The 15,838-nt window shown below is 43.3% G+C and overlaps 1 protein-coding gene across 1 annotated transcript; it reads left to right on the forward strand.

Moving 5' to 3' along the window:
* The first annotated feature begins 1,702 nt into the window (after positions 1-1,702).
* Fgg (fibrinogen gamma chain) lies at positions 1,703-9,073 on the forward strand. The gene is made up of 10 exons (XM_028857066.2): positions 1,703-1,969; positions 2,061-2,105; positions 2,284-2,467; positions 2,554-2,647; positions 3,973-4,103; positions 4,358-4,491; positions 5,397-5,581; positions 6,768-7,045; positions 8,156-8,325; positions 8,854-9,073. The coding sequence occupies exons 1-10, from the start codon at positions 1,895-1,897 to the stop codon at positions 8,866-8,868; spliced, it is 1,311 nt and encodes a 436-aa protein (XP_028712899.1). The 5' UTR covers positions 1,703-1,894; the 3' UTR covers positions 8,869-9,073.
* The last annotated feature ends 6,765 nt before the right edge of the window (positions 9,074-15,838 follow it).

Consider the following 15,838-nt stretch of genomic DNA (forward strand, 5'->3'; position numbering starts at 1 on the left):
ATTATTTAGGAGGAACAATCCCCCAATTAAGTAACCCAGAGCTCTCTAGTCTTTGGAGCCTTCTAGCTGGCAGTTAATCACAACAGATCATTTATAGAAGAAAACGTTCTGTAGCTGCAACAAAGCTCATTTCTCATGAATGCAGCATACTAGTAAGAATCCCTATTGAACCAGGTGGTGGTGGCACACGCCTTTAATCCCAGCACTTGAGGGGCAGAGGCAGGCGGATCTCTGTGAGTTAGAGGCCAGCCTGGTCTACAAAGTGAGTTCCACAACAGCCAGGACTGTTACACAGAGAAACCATGTCTCAAAAAACCAAAAAAGAAAAGAAAAAAAAGGAAGAATCCCTATTGAAACTCTATAAAAATAAAGAAATCCCCGCTTCTATATTTCTACGAGTTGCATAAAACATCTGTACATTGTAAGCTATGAAAACACTTAACACCCTACAAACATCTAGAGCTGAATCCAGTGCTTCGGGGTGAAGCTGTGTTAGAGAGGACCAAACTCCAGGAAAAAGGACTTCTGGCTTATTTAGGATTTTTTTCAACCTCATGCTGCACAGAAGAGGATGCCAGGAGGCTCATTTAGGTAAGTCTGGAGGGTGAGGAGAAGAAAAAGCTAGTCTAGGAGGACAAGCGTGCGATCTGCGTTCACTGTGACTGGAGATGGGGGGGGGGTGCTAAGGGTCTTTAACCTCAGTAGGAGCCACTCTGTTAAGAAGAGTGGCAAAGGGCTTGCAAGCAGGAAGTGCCGGAAGTGCCGGGAAATCCAGTCAGGAAGGGGAATGGACGCAGTTTTGGGTTAGATGAGTCCACTTTGTTAGAATGATTTCTGACTAATTACAGAGCACAAACAGTTCTTAGCTTTGGTGTCAAAGCAGACACTGCTTTGTAAAAGCTTCCAATCAAGGATGAAAACATGAGTGCATCTTTCAAATGAGATGCATCTCTCCCCATCACATAGTTCATCAGAGTTTGCAGCAAGCTTGCTGTCACCGGAGGAGGAGAGCCTCAGCACACATTCGGTGACGGCCCCCCAGCTGCCTGCCATTATCACAGAGAGGCTGACAAGGAATCTCCCCAGAGTCTCTCTCTGTCCCTTATCCTTCAGCAAGGCTTCTAAAGAGGTATGTGGGAGGTGGGTTTCTCTGAGTGCAGGTTTCCACTCCATGAGCTGGATGGGGCTTTGGGACAAACCAGGGGACCCCTAGCCTCTTCCGTTTTTTTGCAGCCGATGGGAGTCAGTCTCAATTCCAGTCATGAGACAAATTGAGGTCAAAACTCAATGAGAATTGACCTGAGAAGAAAAGGGCAGCACAGATGGACAAGAACCCATTTCCACCATGATTTACTCTTGAGAATACAGAAATGAGGCATGGAGAGAGGAAAAGTCACCTCCTGTGATAGCCACAGGTTAAAAATAATAGTGTCACCTCGTCCCTGGGCTAAGACAGATCTTTCAATAATGGCTGTGGCTGTAGCAGGCCAGACCTCGGAGTAGGCTGGGTTTGTTATGGGCAGGTCAGAACACTGTGTTTGTTCTGGTGGTGGTATACTGGAAGCAGTTGCATCACGCAGCCTCCGTCCCTCCTCAGAGCAGCAGCCAATGCTTTGCTGGCTTGTGCAGATGCCTGTGGGTCTGGGGATCCAGGTTGGGCTGAGCCCAAAAGGAGGAGCTTAAACCTGTGCGCAAAATCTGGAAACCTGACAGAGCACAGCTGGGAGCCAGAACGAACAGGAAGGGCCCACGCTTCTGGTAAGGAGGCCTCGTGACCAGTTCCAGCCACTCTTAGTCCCGCCCAGACTGGGAACTCACATAAAGAACCAAGGAGAGCCCAAGAGGTCACAGTACTGGCCGTGAGGGGCTGGGAACGCCAGGTCACCCAGACATCATGAGTTGGTCCTTGCAGCCCCGGAGTTTCATTCTCTGCTGCACGCTTTTGCTGCTCTCTCCAACGGCACTGGCGGTAAGCACCCCTCAGGAGCCATATTGTCTTAAATGCAAAAATGAGAAATGATCTGAACCACTAGCAAAATGTCCGTGTTTTTCTCCCACAGTACACTGCTACCAGAGATAACTGTTGCATCTTAGACGAGAGATTCGTAAGTAGTTTCTATGTCATCCCCTTTCTTGGAACTAGGGAAGGATGGGAAATAAGGCAGTTCTTTCATATTCCGGTTGACATCTTAAGCTTTTGGAAAACGACTTAACATTGATGGATAGCTAAGATTCAAGGCTTCTCCTTTCAGGGTGTTCAGTCGCCTCCTTATTGACTTGCAGGGAAGTTACTGCCCAACCACCTGTGGCATCGCAGACTTCCTGTCCTCTTACCAAACGAACGTGGACAATGACCTCAAGGCTCTGGAGGACATCTTAAACGGGGCTGAGAACAGAACCACGGAGGCCAAAGAACTGATCAAAGCGATACAAGTTTACTACAACCCTGACCAACCCCCAAGGCCAAGTGAGGAAGCCCACTGAGGAATTGCCTTTTATGCTTTGCGTTGTGCTATTTGCTTAAGTGACTTTTCTCTGACCCCTATATTGCAGATGTGGTTGAGGGTGCCACTCAGAAGTCTAAGAAGATGACAGAAGAAATCATGAAATATGAAGCGTTAATACTGACCCATGAGACAAGTATTCGGTAAGTGTCAAGGCAGACTGAGATTTTTACTGAATTATTCCACATTTCACAGAAAGTGATATCGGAATGCATTTTTTCATTTAAAATATCAAATTGGCATGAACCCCGTGGATCTAGGAGCTTTAAGTACAAAATCAGTTGTACCAGCTCATAATTAAAAAAAAATAAATAACGACGGTGGAGAAGGGTTATTATAGATGTCTTCAAATGCCATCCTGGCCCTGTTTGTCTGAATGACCCCCATCCCCTTACGATGTAAAACCTGTGGAAATACAATCCTTCTTCACAAGTATGTCACCAAATCAACATTAAGAAATCAGCAAACAGAGACGGAAGAAGGGTCTAGGCTACTGTAGCAAATCATGTCACAGTTGGAGTAGAAAGGGAATGTCCTGGAGCCACTTGCCCACAGTCTGTGGGGCTGCCACTAAACCTTGTCCCCATCCTCCTAGCTCCCCGGGACTTGGGGATGGACTCTCGGGTGCAGTGTTAACTCCTTTCCCTGGTCCCCCCCCCCAAACTGAACTCACAGCACCGTTGGAAACTGCACTGCATGGTAGCTGGGGAGAAGTGGCCTCAGACCTAATTCTCCTCTTTCTGCTGTCTTTATCATTATAATTTCCGTGACTTCTGTTCGTCGTTCTAGTAGAAGGAAAGCATCGCGAGAAATTTTCTAGAACAGAGGAACAAAGTGGTCCAACCAATTGTCCCTCCTCTTGACTTCAAAGGCAGACACAGTGGTTTATGCATTGTTGTCCGTCATGTCTGAATATTTATAAGCAGCCATGTGAGGAATGACCCAAGCAAAACTCTCCCTTTCCCAAGGTGTTTTCTAGAGATATGGAACGAGAAAGGGAAAGTACCTACTGCTGCGTGTAAAGTGTCCCAGGTACCTTTCCCATTTAAGTTAGAGAACAGACGGAAAGCCCTGGATGGCCCATGTGAGCTCTTGCTTAACCAGGCCTGCTCTCCACACGTTATTACCTGAGTCCCCTTAGAGAAAAGGAAAAAGTCAGAAAAGCCACCTACAGTGACCTTTGTTTATTGACAGGGACTTTGTTATTTGTGTTCAAAGTTGAGACCGCCTGCCTCATCCAAGTCCCAATTACCCTCCTGTTGAAATGGATTGGGATTTTATTTTTCTTTTCCCCGAAGCTTCAATTTAATTTTAGAGTTGGAAATTTTGCAATTTTTCCAAGAATGAAGCAATTTATCAAAAAAGAGTGCTCGAGGAAAGAAAGCAACATTTTCTAAAAACGGAGAAGAGTAAACATGTGTTCTGGAAGGAGTGCTTACCCCCGCTGACTGCATTGCCCTGTTTCTAGGTATTTGCAGGATATCTATAATTCAAACGCCCAGAAGATCACGAACCTGAAACAGAAGGTGGCCCAGCTGGAGGCTCAGTGCCAGGAGCCTTGCAAGGACACCGTGCAAATCCATGACATAACTGGCAAAGGTACGGGAAAACTTGCCGTGGGGCCGGGGTCGGCAAAGCAAGCAGCCAAAATGAAAGCAGTTGTGCATCTTGCAATGTGTAGCAAGTTTGGAAAGTACCAGACCTTAAATCTAAGGGTTCCAGCTGCCCACAGTATTCTTGGCCACTAATCACTAATTCGGAAGGAAGGGTGTTAGGAAAGGCTAGGGAGGCGGCTGAACCTGTTAACTCCCGACCTGGACTTCAAGCAGTTTTATTTGCTTTTTCTTCATCAGATTGTCAGGAAATTGCCAACAAGGGTGCCAAAGAAAGTGGACTTTACTTCATTCGGCCTTTGAAATCCAATCAGCAGTTCTTAGTATACTGCGAAATCGATGGATCTGGAAATGGATGGACTGTGTTGCAGAAGGTAAGGCGCCTCTGCCTTACATATTAAATAAAGGGTCCACGTTGCTCCAGACACTCGTCTAAGCAACCTGTGAACATTAGCCCACATAAGTCTCACCATAGCCTCTTTGGGGCGAACACTATTCTCACCTTAACTTGTAGAAGAGATGCTGAGGCCTGAGACCACCTAAGTAATGAGTAACGGGCAGGGTTCGATGTCCGCATCCTAGCTTTGCTATGCTCTGATGCAATACTGTTCTGACTCTGCTGTTACGCGTTAGATGGTCACGTAAGCAAAGTCCTTTAGTGACAAGGAATGAAAGAGGCCTCTTTCCTCAGATCAAGAGCTAAGGGTGGCCATTAACAAGAACCCAAAGCCTCTCACGGGATAAAATTGGGTGGCTTACAACAAAGCCCTTTTTGCGCATCTGCCTGCCTGGTGTGCACTGCAAAACTGTTCTTTGGGGGGTTTTGTTATTTGTTTGTTTGTTTTTGTTTTTTACCTGGTATAGTTCCTGCCATCCTTACAGCATCCCCTGCAGGGCTGTTTGGGGTGTGATTGAGCAGTGCGCTGTAGTACCAAGTGTGAGTTCTGAAGACTTCTGTGGGTCTCCCAAAAACGTACAATTAAAACAAAAACAAAACTAAAAATAACAGGAAAAAATATCCCTTTCACTAATGTGCAAGCTTGCTCCTGTGTGTGTGTGTGTGTGTGTGTGTGTGTGTGTGTGTGTGTGTGTGTGTGTGTAATGTTTATAGTCCTCAGAGCACCACCATTCTGTTTGGTAGATGATGAAATGGGGGCAGCTTCCACGGGGTCAGTTAGCTGGCCGGTGGCAGAAGCATAGCCTCCATATTGTGAACATTGTTTCTTTATATGCACCCATCACCGGTCCTCTCCTCTTGCCCGCGCTGTTGTACAACTAGAGGCTTGATGGCAGTGTGGACTTCAAGAAGAACTGGATCCAGTACAAAGAAGGATTCGGACACCTGTCTCCTACCGGCACCACAGAGTTTTGGTTGGGAAACGAGAAGATTCATTTGATAAGCATGCAGTCCACAATCCCATACACGCTGAGAATAGAGCTCAAAGACTGGAGTGGCAGAACCAGGTAGAGTGTGGAAGGGACTTTAACCCTTGGTTGGACCTTTTGGCTGCAAATGGACCCTTTGCAACTGGCAATGGACCAGTGGCAAAACATCCAGGCAAGTGTAACATTTGGATCCAGGCTCTTCCCTAGGAGGGCATTTGGTCCTTGGACAGCCTGAAGAGCCAGCTAGGCTCTAGGTCTCACCAGTATGGATCCGAATGCCCCAATACAATTCTCGTACTTGGGAACATTCAGAGTGATTTCTATGGGGTGTTAAATGTGAACCAGAAACTGAGCATGAAATTGAAGCATTCAGATTCTCCACTCACACCATGATTATCCAGTCTGCCAAACTATGGACCACCTTAAAATCAACTGATTCCTGTGCTGATCTCCAGCCTTCCTAGGCTGAGAGATATCTGGAGTTTGGATTATGAACACCTAATTTAAGAGAAAAAAATTATACAACCTTCTTATTTTATATGAAATAATTAAACATGTTCCAGTTCCAAACACATTTTTAAATTTTTTATTTTAACCCCCTAACTGTCGTGGTCAGTAGCAGGCATTTTTCTATGTGAGCATCTTCCTTTTCCCAAGTATGAGATACCGAGGAAGAGACTAGATAATTTCTGGAAATCTCTATTTATTTACAAAGGGCAGTTATTCTCTCTGCTCTGCAGAACTATAGCTTCCTTCACGAATTTTCCCAGAGCAGGTCTCTCTGACTCTGGTGACACTCATTTCATATATCACACAGGGTTCATGGCTTCTGTGATGTTCTAGAAAGTCTCTTTTTGCCAGCACGTCATTGCTTTGTGAAAGGAGAGCCTTCGGCGCCCTCACACTTCAAGCAGTACTGATCGATAATGGACCGCGGATCCTTCAAATTGGGGAGTCACTCATCATAGCTCATTATTGTGACCTACGATAATGTGTGTGTAATGATAACAAAAGTTAAATGAGAGGAGAAATAGTTAGATTTACCAGATGTTTTCATTTGACAGTAAGATTCTGTAATTTAAAAGCAAGTACATAGCTTTTAGTTTTTCTGGGATTCACGGAAGGCTTTTCGATCCATCCTGGGTGATGAGGACGTGCTTGGGACTGGTGCACACAGGGATTGCCTAGATTTGCAGGAAACTTCACTCCATTTGTCTGTTTTGGCCTCGTGACTCAAGGTGTATCATCTCCATTCCCTCCTCAGCACTGCAGACTATGCCATGTTCAGGGTGGCGCCTGAAGAAGACAAATACCGCCTGACCTATGCCTACTTCATTGGTGGAGATGCTGGGGATGCTTTTGATGGCTATGATTTTGGTGATGATCCCAGTGACAAGTTTTTCACATCCCACAATGGCATGCAGTTCAGTACCTGGGACAATGATAACGATAAATTTGAAGGCAACTGTGCTGAACAGGATGGATCTGGTTGGTGGATGAACAAGTGTCATGCTGGCCACCTCAATGGAATTTATTACCAAGGTATTTTTTTCTTCAGTTATGAGCAGTGTGTAATAGACATTTAATGGAAGGTGATAAACGGAAGCAGAGAGATGAAGAATTATAATAAACACAATGTGGTTTTTATTTCATAGCTCTTTATTTGAAATCAGAATGGGATAGCAGTAATTATCCAACTAGCATTATCTTAAATAATATTAAGCTTTTGCCTACAGTGGTCACCTTTATAGTCCTTCCCACTCCTAGGAGATATCAGTGTTTTGTTATTTGCTGAAATCTCATTGTCTGAGTTGGGATTTAGGGTAGTGGTGTCTCCTTTAGACCTACCATGTATATTACATAGATGAACTAGCATTACCATATCTATTCTTGTGAACACATTAACCTGACTCAGCTGTTCATGAACTGTGTGTCAGATACAAGCAATGGGCAATGGATATATGTTAGGAGAAATCAAATAAAAGGCAAAGTACTAGTAAGAGCAAAGGTTCATAAAAGCTTGAGTAGAAGGGTCTTGCTTGGGGATTGTAGACATCTGTTTGAACATGGGGAGGCAATGGTTTCTGTAAGGCTGGAAGGGTTTAGAGCACTGATTTCACTGACCACCTAGCAGTTTTGAATGAAGAAACACCAGGGAGATTAAAAGATCTTTTACAAAATTAGAACACAGACCCATCTACTGACCAGAAACTGCACGGTGATATAGAACAACTTTCTAGGGATACTTTCTAAAGCCCTTCTGATAGCATCTTCTATTAACCAAAAGATTATGCTCTCATACAATGTCAGACCACCTGATCAGGAATTTGTGGCTCCTACCATAGTAACCTGAATGCAGAAGGATTGTCTCCAATAGCTGGGAGAGAGAGAGAGAGAGAGAGAGAGAGAGAGAGAGAGAGAGAGAGAGAGAGAGAGAGAGAGAGAGAGAGAAACAGATAGAGGAGTTCCAGCCCTGATGATAATGGATAAACTTGAAGTATGTATGCGATCACAAAAACAGCTTATTGCTTTTCAGATCTCTAGGGATGTTTTTGGTTGGGAGGAAATGTGAAAATGGTCATAATGATTCTAATGGACTCTGATGTAAGGAGATGTAAGGATAAAGATACATGCAACTCTGACTCATTGCAGGTGGTACTTACTCAAAGTCATCTACTCCTAATGGCTATGACAATGGCATTATTTGGGCCACATGGAAAACCCGCTGGTATTCCATGAAGGAAACCACCATGAAGATAATCCCCTTCAACAGACTTGCCATTGGAGAAGGACAGCAGCAGCACATGGGGGCGTCCAAACAGGTCAGCGTGGAGCACGAAGTTGACATTGAATACCAATAAGTCATCTGCCTAGAAGGCTTAAAACATATATATGAAGTGTTAACTATTAGCTTCTATTGGTCTGTACAAAGTTCCAATGATTTCCTCAAGTTTTCTTCCACATACTCTTATTCTGTTTATTACATTTAGTTTTTCTTAAAACGACACTAATAGCCCTAAATGGAAATGAAAATCCACTTTGGACTGTATTTCTAACTTACTGGAATCAGAGTTATTAAAAAATTATTTATTTGAGGAGACAACATTTTGTATGATCTTTGCTCTAAATATTAAAAGTAAAACTACTGTTTTATTTTATGATCAACTGTAATTACTGTTTTTGTTATTTTTATTATTTCTTAAGTATTTTAGTTTATACTAATGAAATAAGAGAACATTTTAGAACTTCACATGTATGATTTTCCTCTTGCCTCTACATCATATTTAATTCTTTATTAAACAGAAAGTTATGTTTTTTAATATATCTTTTGTTTTATTATATATTCATAGGCTGGAGACGTTTAAAGAACATTTCAAAGCTGATTTGCCTTTTTAAAGGACTTTATCCAGGCAGAGAAATATAATATTTTTCTTATGGGACAATGGACTTTCAAAGCCTCACTTCATTTTAAGAGTTAACGGAATCCATGTTGAAAACTCCATTAGCAGTTTTATGCTGGCGATAATTTTTCTACATGCATTTCAATAAACATTTTGTTTCCTAAGCTGAGATACTTGGTGCCTTTTATTGACCTTGGAAAGCATCCCTTTCCCTCCATCTGTGTTGGTTGCTGAGTTTACATGGTAATGCTACACAGAGGATCCGAGCCAAGGGGAAAGGAGGGGAAACAAAAGCCAAGGCTCCTGCCCTCCAAGGGGTGTGAGCTGCCCAGCATACAGCAGTTCAGGGTGACAGATGCAGCAACGTGATAGGGGAACATAAGCAGAAGTCACAGAGTCCCAGGCATAGAGCAAAGGTACATCGTAGGCCAAATACACACTACTAGAGCAAGCTATTGGGGGATTCTTCCAGAAGAACCTTTGTTCCAAGCACATGTAGCCAATATCTCAGAACTGCCATCCACAGCAGAAAGTTGAGGGGGCAAACTGCCCGTCTCACAGGTGTGCAAGAAGATGAACAGAAAGAGCGCCATTTACATGTTATGAGTGAGGGATATTGAGATCCTGGGAGCTTTTAGGGATCAGTCAAGGCTGGGAAACTTGCAACAAGTTACTATGCTGAGTGCTTAACTTGTCGTATCATGAAAAGATTAGCTTGTGCTGAAATCCTCAGTCTTAGCTTTGGATAGTCTTACTTTCCACAGTTTCCAAATTTGTTCATTTCCTGATTCTTGTGACTCCCCATTGAAAAATATTTGGTAATGGTATCACTACATTGCTTGACTTGCTAGAATAAGCTCATCCTAATTTTACGGTTCATTTTGAAATCCAATGAGTCACAGAAAATGGATTGATTTCAATTTTATGCTTATTTGGTTATTAATATCTACTGGTGAATCCTGAGGGTTACAGTTTTAGAAACAAGACATGAGAAATATTTCTAGACTCAATTAGACCATGTCGCTGCGAGTAATGGAAGAGTTAAGCAATTGTCTTGATAAATCAACAACATTGAAACTTAGGTGCAACTAAGAGTTTGGAGCCTTGTACAGATATGGAGCCTCGCTCTGCAGCTCAGAATCACTGATAACTATTGCTCATCTCTCTCCTTTACTCCTCTGAGCACCAGGAAGCCTCAAAACGGGGAGGCTACATGCCAGGTTCCAAGGTCCCACCCCTTATCTCCAGATGGACTAGCGGCCCAGGACAGTGGTTGAGTTTTTGCTAGCATGTGTGACATCCTGGGTTCCATCCCCAGAATCTGCCCCCTCCTCCTGAAAAAAGAAAGTCTTGTTTCCATGGCTTCAATCCATACAACTGTAAGGAAGAGGTCTTCTGTTTACAGGCAAGAATAATTACTCATTGGCCAAACACCATGGTCCCCAGTCCTTTTCCTGCAGCGCTGCTTCGTGTGCAGTGTGAATTACCCAAGGTATTTCTGCAGTATGATTCTTTGGTTTATTCAGATGTAGATGTGAAAAACTTAAGGGCATATTAAGCTCTAGGAAGGATGTCTAGCTAATAATTCCTTGTCTGTTTGATGAAGCTTGGGAAGAATGAGGGAGGTTGATTGATGGCTTGGTGGGTAAAGCATTCACTCACTGTCTGCGTCTCCAGAACAAATATGAAGGCAGACTCACAGGTACCTAGCTGTAATTGGGGCTGTGGGGAGGTAAGAGGCAGAAGTGCAGTTCAGGCTGCTCCTGGGCCAGCCAGCCTAGAGTATGAGAGCCTGTCTCATGTAATGTAGGAGGTTAAGACCGTCACCAAAGGCTGTCATCCTCTGACCTCCACACATACACCCCATCATATGTACACTACCCTCACTCATATGACCATATACACACATGGGGGGCAGTGTTAAGAAATAGAGTGAGGTGCAAATATTAAAATTAAATGTCAAAGATAGTAAGATAGTTAAAGTGAATGAAGAATACTGAGTGCCAAGGGACTATACTCCGTGTGCCTCTTTGCAATGTGCTCACCATGGGAGGCAGGATCTGAGAGACTCGTATTCCTAGCACACCATTCCTTCTGGTCTATGCTGAATCAGTCTCCATATGTATTAATTATTATTTATTCAGATTTCCTTTCCTTCCCATCTTCCCCTTACTGAGCAGTCAGTGTAGTGAGTCTAACAAATGCGACTTTACCTACTTGCTTTTTTGCTTATCATAGAATGTATGTGTATACTGTCTTAAGTTAAATGATGTTTTTCTATAAATCAGTGTTATTGAGACTGAGCCTCAACTTATCTGTCACTAGTCTGCATTAAATACAAAAATCTAGGATTTTCATGTAGAAGAAAATTTTGTCCATACTTTGTTTGCTTAGCTTGTATTTATTGAAGTGTTTTCACCTTTTGGATCCAGCAAAAAAAAAAAGGGGGGGGGTTATGTAGCTTTTTTTTTTTTTTTTTTTTTTTTTTTTTTTGCTGTTCTTTTGTTTTGGTTTGGTTTTTTGTTGCTGTTGTTTTTTTTGAGACAGGGTTTCTCTGTGGAGCCTGGCTTTCCTGGAACTCACTCTGTAGACCAGGCTGGCCTCGTAGTCAGAGATCTGCCTGCCTCTGCCTCTCAAGTGCTGGGGATTAAAGATGTGTGCCACGGCATGGGCAAGGAAGAGGTATCCCCACCCACGCACCCATCAAGACCTGCGGCAGATGGAGAACTGTCCCCATTACCCATCTGTCATATGGTGGTATTGGGGGGGGATATCGCTCCACCCCGACTCCCCCCCTCAGGTGGGAGAGCTGACCCTGAGGTTATAAGGGCAGAGTAGGAGAGCTGTCCATGTGCTTATTAGCTGCCACACTCAGGAGAGTGTGGACCGGGCAACTCAGTAGAGCTGGTCCTGGAGGTGTAGGTGTGGGAGAGCTGACCCTCACCCCTTGGTCATCCATGCAAAGGTGAACTAGCCAGGGCAATGCTGGAGAGCACCCCCTGGAGGTGAAGACAGGGGAGAGCCGGAGGGCTGACCAACCCTGCACCTGCCCAGGCCTAGAACCAGGGTTAAGTGTTGGCTCAGCCCAACACCGGCCCCATCTGTGATCTGCTGGAGCACAGGCTGGGGTGGGGTCTGAGGACCCAGGACTACAACCTCTTCAGGACGCAGGGAAAGCAACTGGATGCCCAGGAAAAGTCCCAGTGAGGGCCCAGTGTCTATAGTGTAGAAGAGACCAGGGCCTGGAACCAGACCAATGATTATTTGCGACGAACGCCTGCATGAACGCCTGCATGTAAAGATGTACGGATAAACGGGTTTTCTGTGTGGCTCACTGTGTCACGTTGCAGCATCTATGACAAGATTTTCCCTTTCTTCCTTTCTTTTATTTTCATTTTTTTAATCTAAACTTTATTTTGTTTTATTTTGTGGGGGGAGGTTGCAGGGGCAGAGGGTGGATGTGGCGATACAGGAGAAGGGTGGTAGCAGGATGTATGATGTGAAAGACACAAAGAATAAATTTTTTAAACTCTTAAAAAAAAGGTGTGTGCCAGCTGTTTTATGTAGCTTTAATTTTTTTTTTTTTTTTTACTTATCTGGTAATTTGTTTCCACTGCATTTTGTAAACTAATACATCTATAATTGAATAGAATTTCTATAAGAAATGTTTCTTTATCACAAGCAGTTTGAGAATCTCTAACATCTTCATTGGTCTACTTTTCCCTTTCCTCCCTCACCCCCTTCTCTTTCTTTCCTTTTCTTTTTTTTTTTTCTTTTTGGTGCTGTGAACATCCAATCCAACCCAGGGTCTTGCATAGCCCAATAGAGTTCAAGCCTGCAGCTGCACCCCTTGCCCAGTAACTTTATTGTTCTCTTAAGATCCTTCTCCAAGTTGAAAGCTTTATAGTTTCCTTCAGCTTCCTTTTGAGTCCAGGAGTTATAAAGTAAATATTATTTATTTCCAAACTTGTAATTTTTCAAATATTTTTAAAATACTATATAAATGCCACACTATGATCCAAGGACATGGCCTTGATGATCTTGATTGGGGGCAGGCAAAGTTTTGCCAATTATTTTGGGGAAGGGGATTGTTGCTGAATTAGTCCACCGCACAAAATGAACACAACTCATAATCACTCTCTAGTATGAGTTATGTAGCAGAGGCCTGTTGATTGTTATTTCCTTTAAGAAGGAAACAAATAAACAACAACAAAAAACTCAGGCCAAATGTAAATGAACACTTACTGGCTTTGCAAGCATGAGCTTTGGTCCATGGCACCACAGCCATGATTGGAGTATTGTGAAGTGTCACAGGTCCACCCATTTGAACCATCGGGACAGCCTTCTGGGAAGGCTGCTGGCACAGGGCGGAACTCGGCTCCACCTGGGAAACACTGGAGGCAGAAGGTGCGGTGAGTTTCAGGATTGTGGCATTCACTCGAATCTACTAGCTGGGTCACAACTGTGTCCTTCAAATCTAGACACCAGGTCTTTGGCACTGGCTCCTACCAGCCAGGTCATCGCTTGATTTTTCTCTTACTGGCAAGCGGAGGAAACTCATCCTAAGTCTGAGTGCTGACTCTCCTTAAGTAAACATGGTAGGGCAGATTCCACTCTGGAGTTAACCAGGACACACAGTTAAAATGTTACAAAAGGAAAAGAAAACACTAACATTGAGTAGACTTTGGACTGGAGATGTTTTTCCTCCTCATTTGTTTTCTTTACATTGCAAAGCTGGGGTTAGGGTCACATGAGAGAAGATAGGAAATTGTCCCAATAAACGGAGGAAACTGAGTTGCTTCTCACTGAAAAGATTAGCATTACCACATGGCTTTGAATCTGATACTAAGTTTGGAAATACAAATTTAAAACAATTTTTTGAGGCAGGGTCTCATGCAGCCTAGGCTGGCTTCACACTTACTATGTATGCCAAGGATAATCTAATCCTCCGACCTCCACCTCATGAGTGCTGGAATTACCTGTGTGTGCCACCATACGTGACAGATGCCCCAGGGTACCACATTTCCTTTCTTATTTTTGTTCTGCAGGTTTTACATTTTTTTTTCAATTTAGAGGAATCTAGTTTTGTGTCCTGGCCAGGAATGCTGGAAAATGTCTTCCATGTAGGTCTCTCTGTGGTATTTCTCAGTATTTTTGTTGTTGCTGCTGAATTTTTATCCAGATAGAGCACTTTTACAAATTGGTGAGACCAGATCAAACAACCCTTTAAAACTAGGTCCCCAATTGAGGCCACACCTTCATGGTAGGATGTGTGTTTAGAATACGCTAGGCTGTCCCCAGCATCACATTACAAACAAATATGATGGACCTCGGCAACTATCATTACCTCCTTTTGCGATGTAATTCCTTTCTTGGGAAACTGCTAAGAGCCTTGTAGATACTGTTTCTTCACATTTCACTGTAATATGTTCACAACTGGTAGGCTTTCTGTGTTAATCTTTACCCAGCAAAACCAGAAGAGTTTGCTTGCTATAACAGACTGAGAATGAATGTTTAAAATGAAGTCATGTTGTCTGAATTAATGTGTCAACTGAATATTCATAGGATGGCTGTACTTTACTTTGGTCTTTTTATATTTCAAGTGTATGAATTTTCCCTTCATGTCTTTCTGTGCACCCTATGCCTGCAGTACCCGTCCAGGCCTTAAGAGGGCTTCAGATCCTATGGGAGCATTGACAGGTTCTAAAACAAATTCCTCATTAATCACTCCCACAGGGATCGTCGTAACTCATTGGCCTTTCTCGGTAAATAGCTAGGCAAAGATCAAACTTTTGTAATAACTGAGAAATCCAGGAAGGGCACATCAAACAAAGGCATAAAGCTAAGCACGGCTGACAATGTCTCCTAAGTAAATCCTTGCTAGAGCCCAACCACTGTTGTAAAACGCAGGCAGAGGTCGTGTAAACTTGGTCACAAGAGCCAAAATCTCCTGTTTATGGTCAGTCCGACAACAGGAAGTGTTTTGTCCTTCCCAGTTGTGTGTTTAATTATTGTTTTAATCAAGTATCTCCTGCTTAAGTGCCAGTACTTATTGTTATTAGGGAAAAGTAAATGCACATGTTCATATAGATTTTTATGATGCAGCATATGAATTCCCATCAAACTTGTAAATTTTTGTTTTTGTTATTTGTAACTGGTAGAATGATGTCAGCTGTAAGAAGATATCTAACAATATCCCCATGGGGCTAAGAAAAACATTATGAATTCCTAGGGGAAAGCCATTAGAATTATGCCACAGAAAATTTCTTTAAATTTTACTGATTTTTTTTTCTGCAGTTAGAAAATTCTCCTTCTTGTCACATACTCTTTGAAAATGATGACTGTTGTATTGTTTGTACCCTGTGAACCTGCGTGAGGTGCATGGCACAGGAAGTGTCACGAGGTAGAAAACCACCCCGAATAATAAAGAACCAGGTCAAGGATGCCCACACAAGTGCTTACTGGAAGAACCTCTCACTAGAGAGAAAATGGGGAGCTTTGGATGACAGACTCTCGGACCTTTTAGAACAATTAAAGGTGCCATTTCTAAGGATTGTGTTGTAATTGTCTGGTATCACTCTCCATTTTTCTAGTGTGATAAGTACCATGGAGAAAAGCAAAGCTGGGCTGTGCAAGAGCACTTCAGGGTGGTTGCTCCTCAGGTGATGTGCTCAGAAAAGGAAGAGGAAAAGGAGGGGTGAGGAGGGAAAAGGGGAGGGCGTGAGGGAGAAGGGGAGAATGATAGAGTTAGGAAGTGAGGTATACAGACATTCTAGAGGACCATGGAACAGCAAGGGCACTGTTCTCAGGTGGACATCCTTGGAAATGCTTCCACGGGCTCCACAATGGTGGCTTTCGATAACATTGTCTCTCTTGGTTTGCTTTCAAGAAGATTATGGTCTGTCCATTTACCTAAAAAGAACTTCCTGCAGGT

This window comes from Peromyscus leucopus, chromosome 6 (assembly GCF_004664715.2).
Source record: "Peromyscus leucopus breed LL Stock chromosome 6, UCI_PerLeu_2.1, whole genome shotgun sequence".
NCBI lineage: Eukaryota > Metazoa > Chordata > Mammalia > Rodentia > Cricetidae > Peromyscus > Peromyscus leucopus.

Bases quoted from the DNA above. Each gene is read 5' to 3' on its own strand.
- Fgg (XM_028857066.2), top strand. From the start codon at position 1,895: ATGAGTTGGTCCTTGCAGCCCCGGAGTTTCATTCTCTGCTGCACGCTT. The intron at 1,970-2,060 runs GTAAGCACCCCT...TTTCTCCCACAG, and splicing joins TCTCTCCAACGGCACTGGCG to TACACTGCTACCAGAGATAA. The intron at 7,046-8,155 runs GTATTTTTTTCT...GACTCATTGCAG, and splicing joins CAATGGAATTTATTACCAAG to GTGGTACTTACTCAAAGTCA.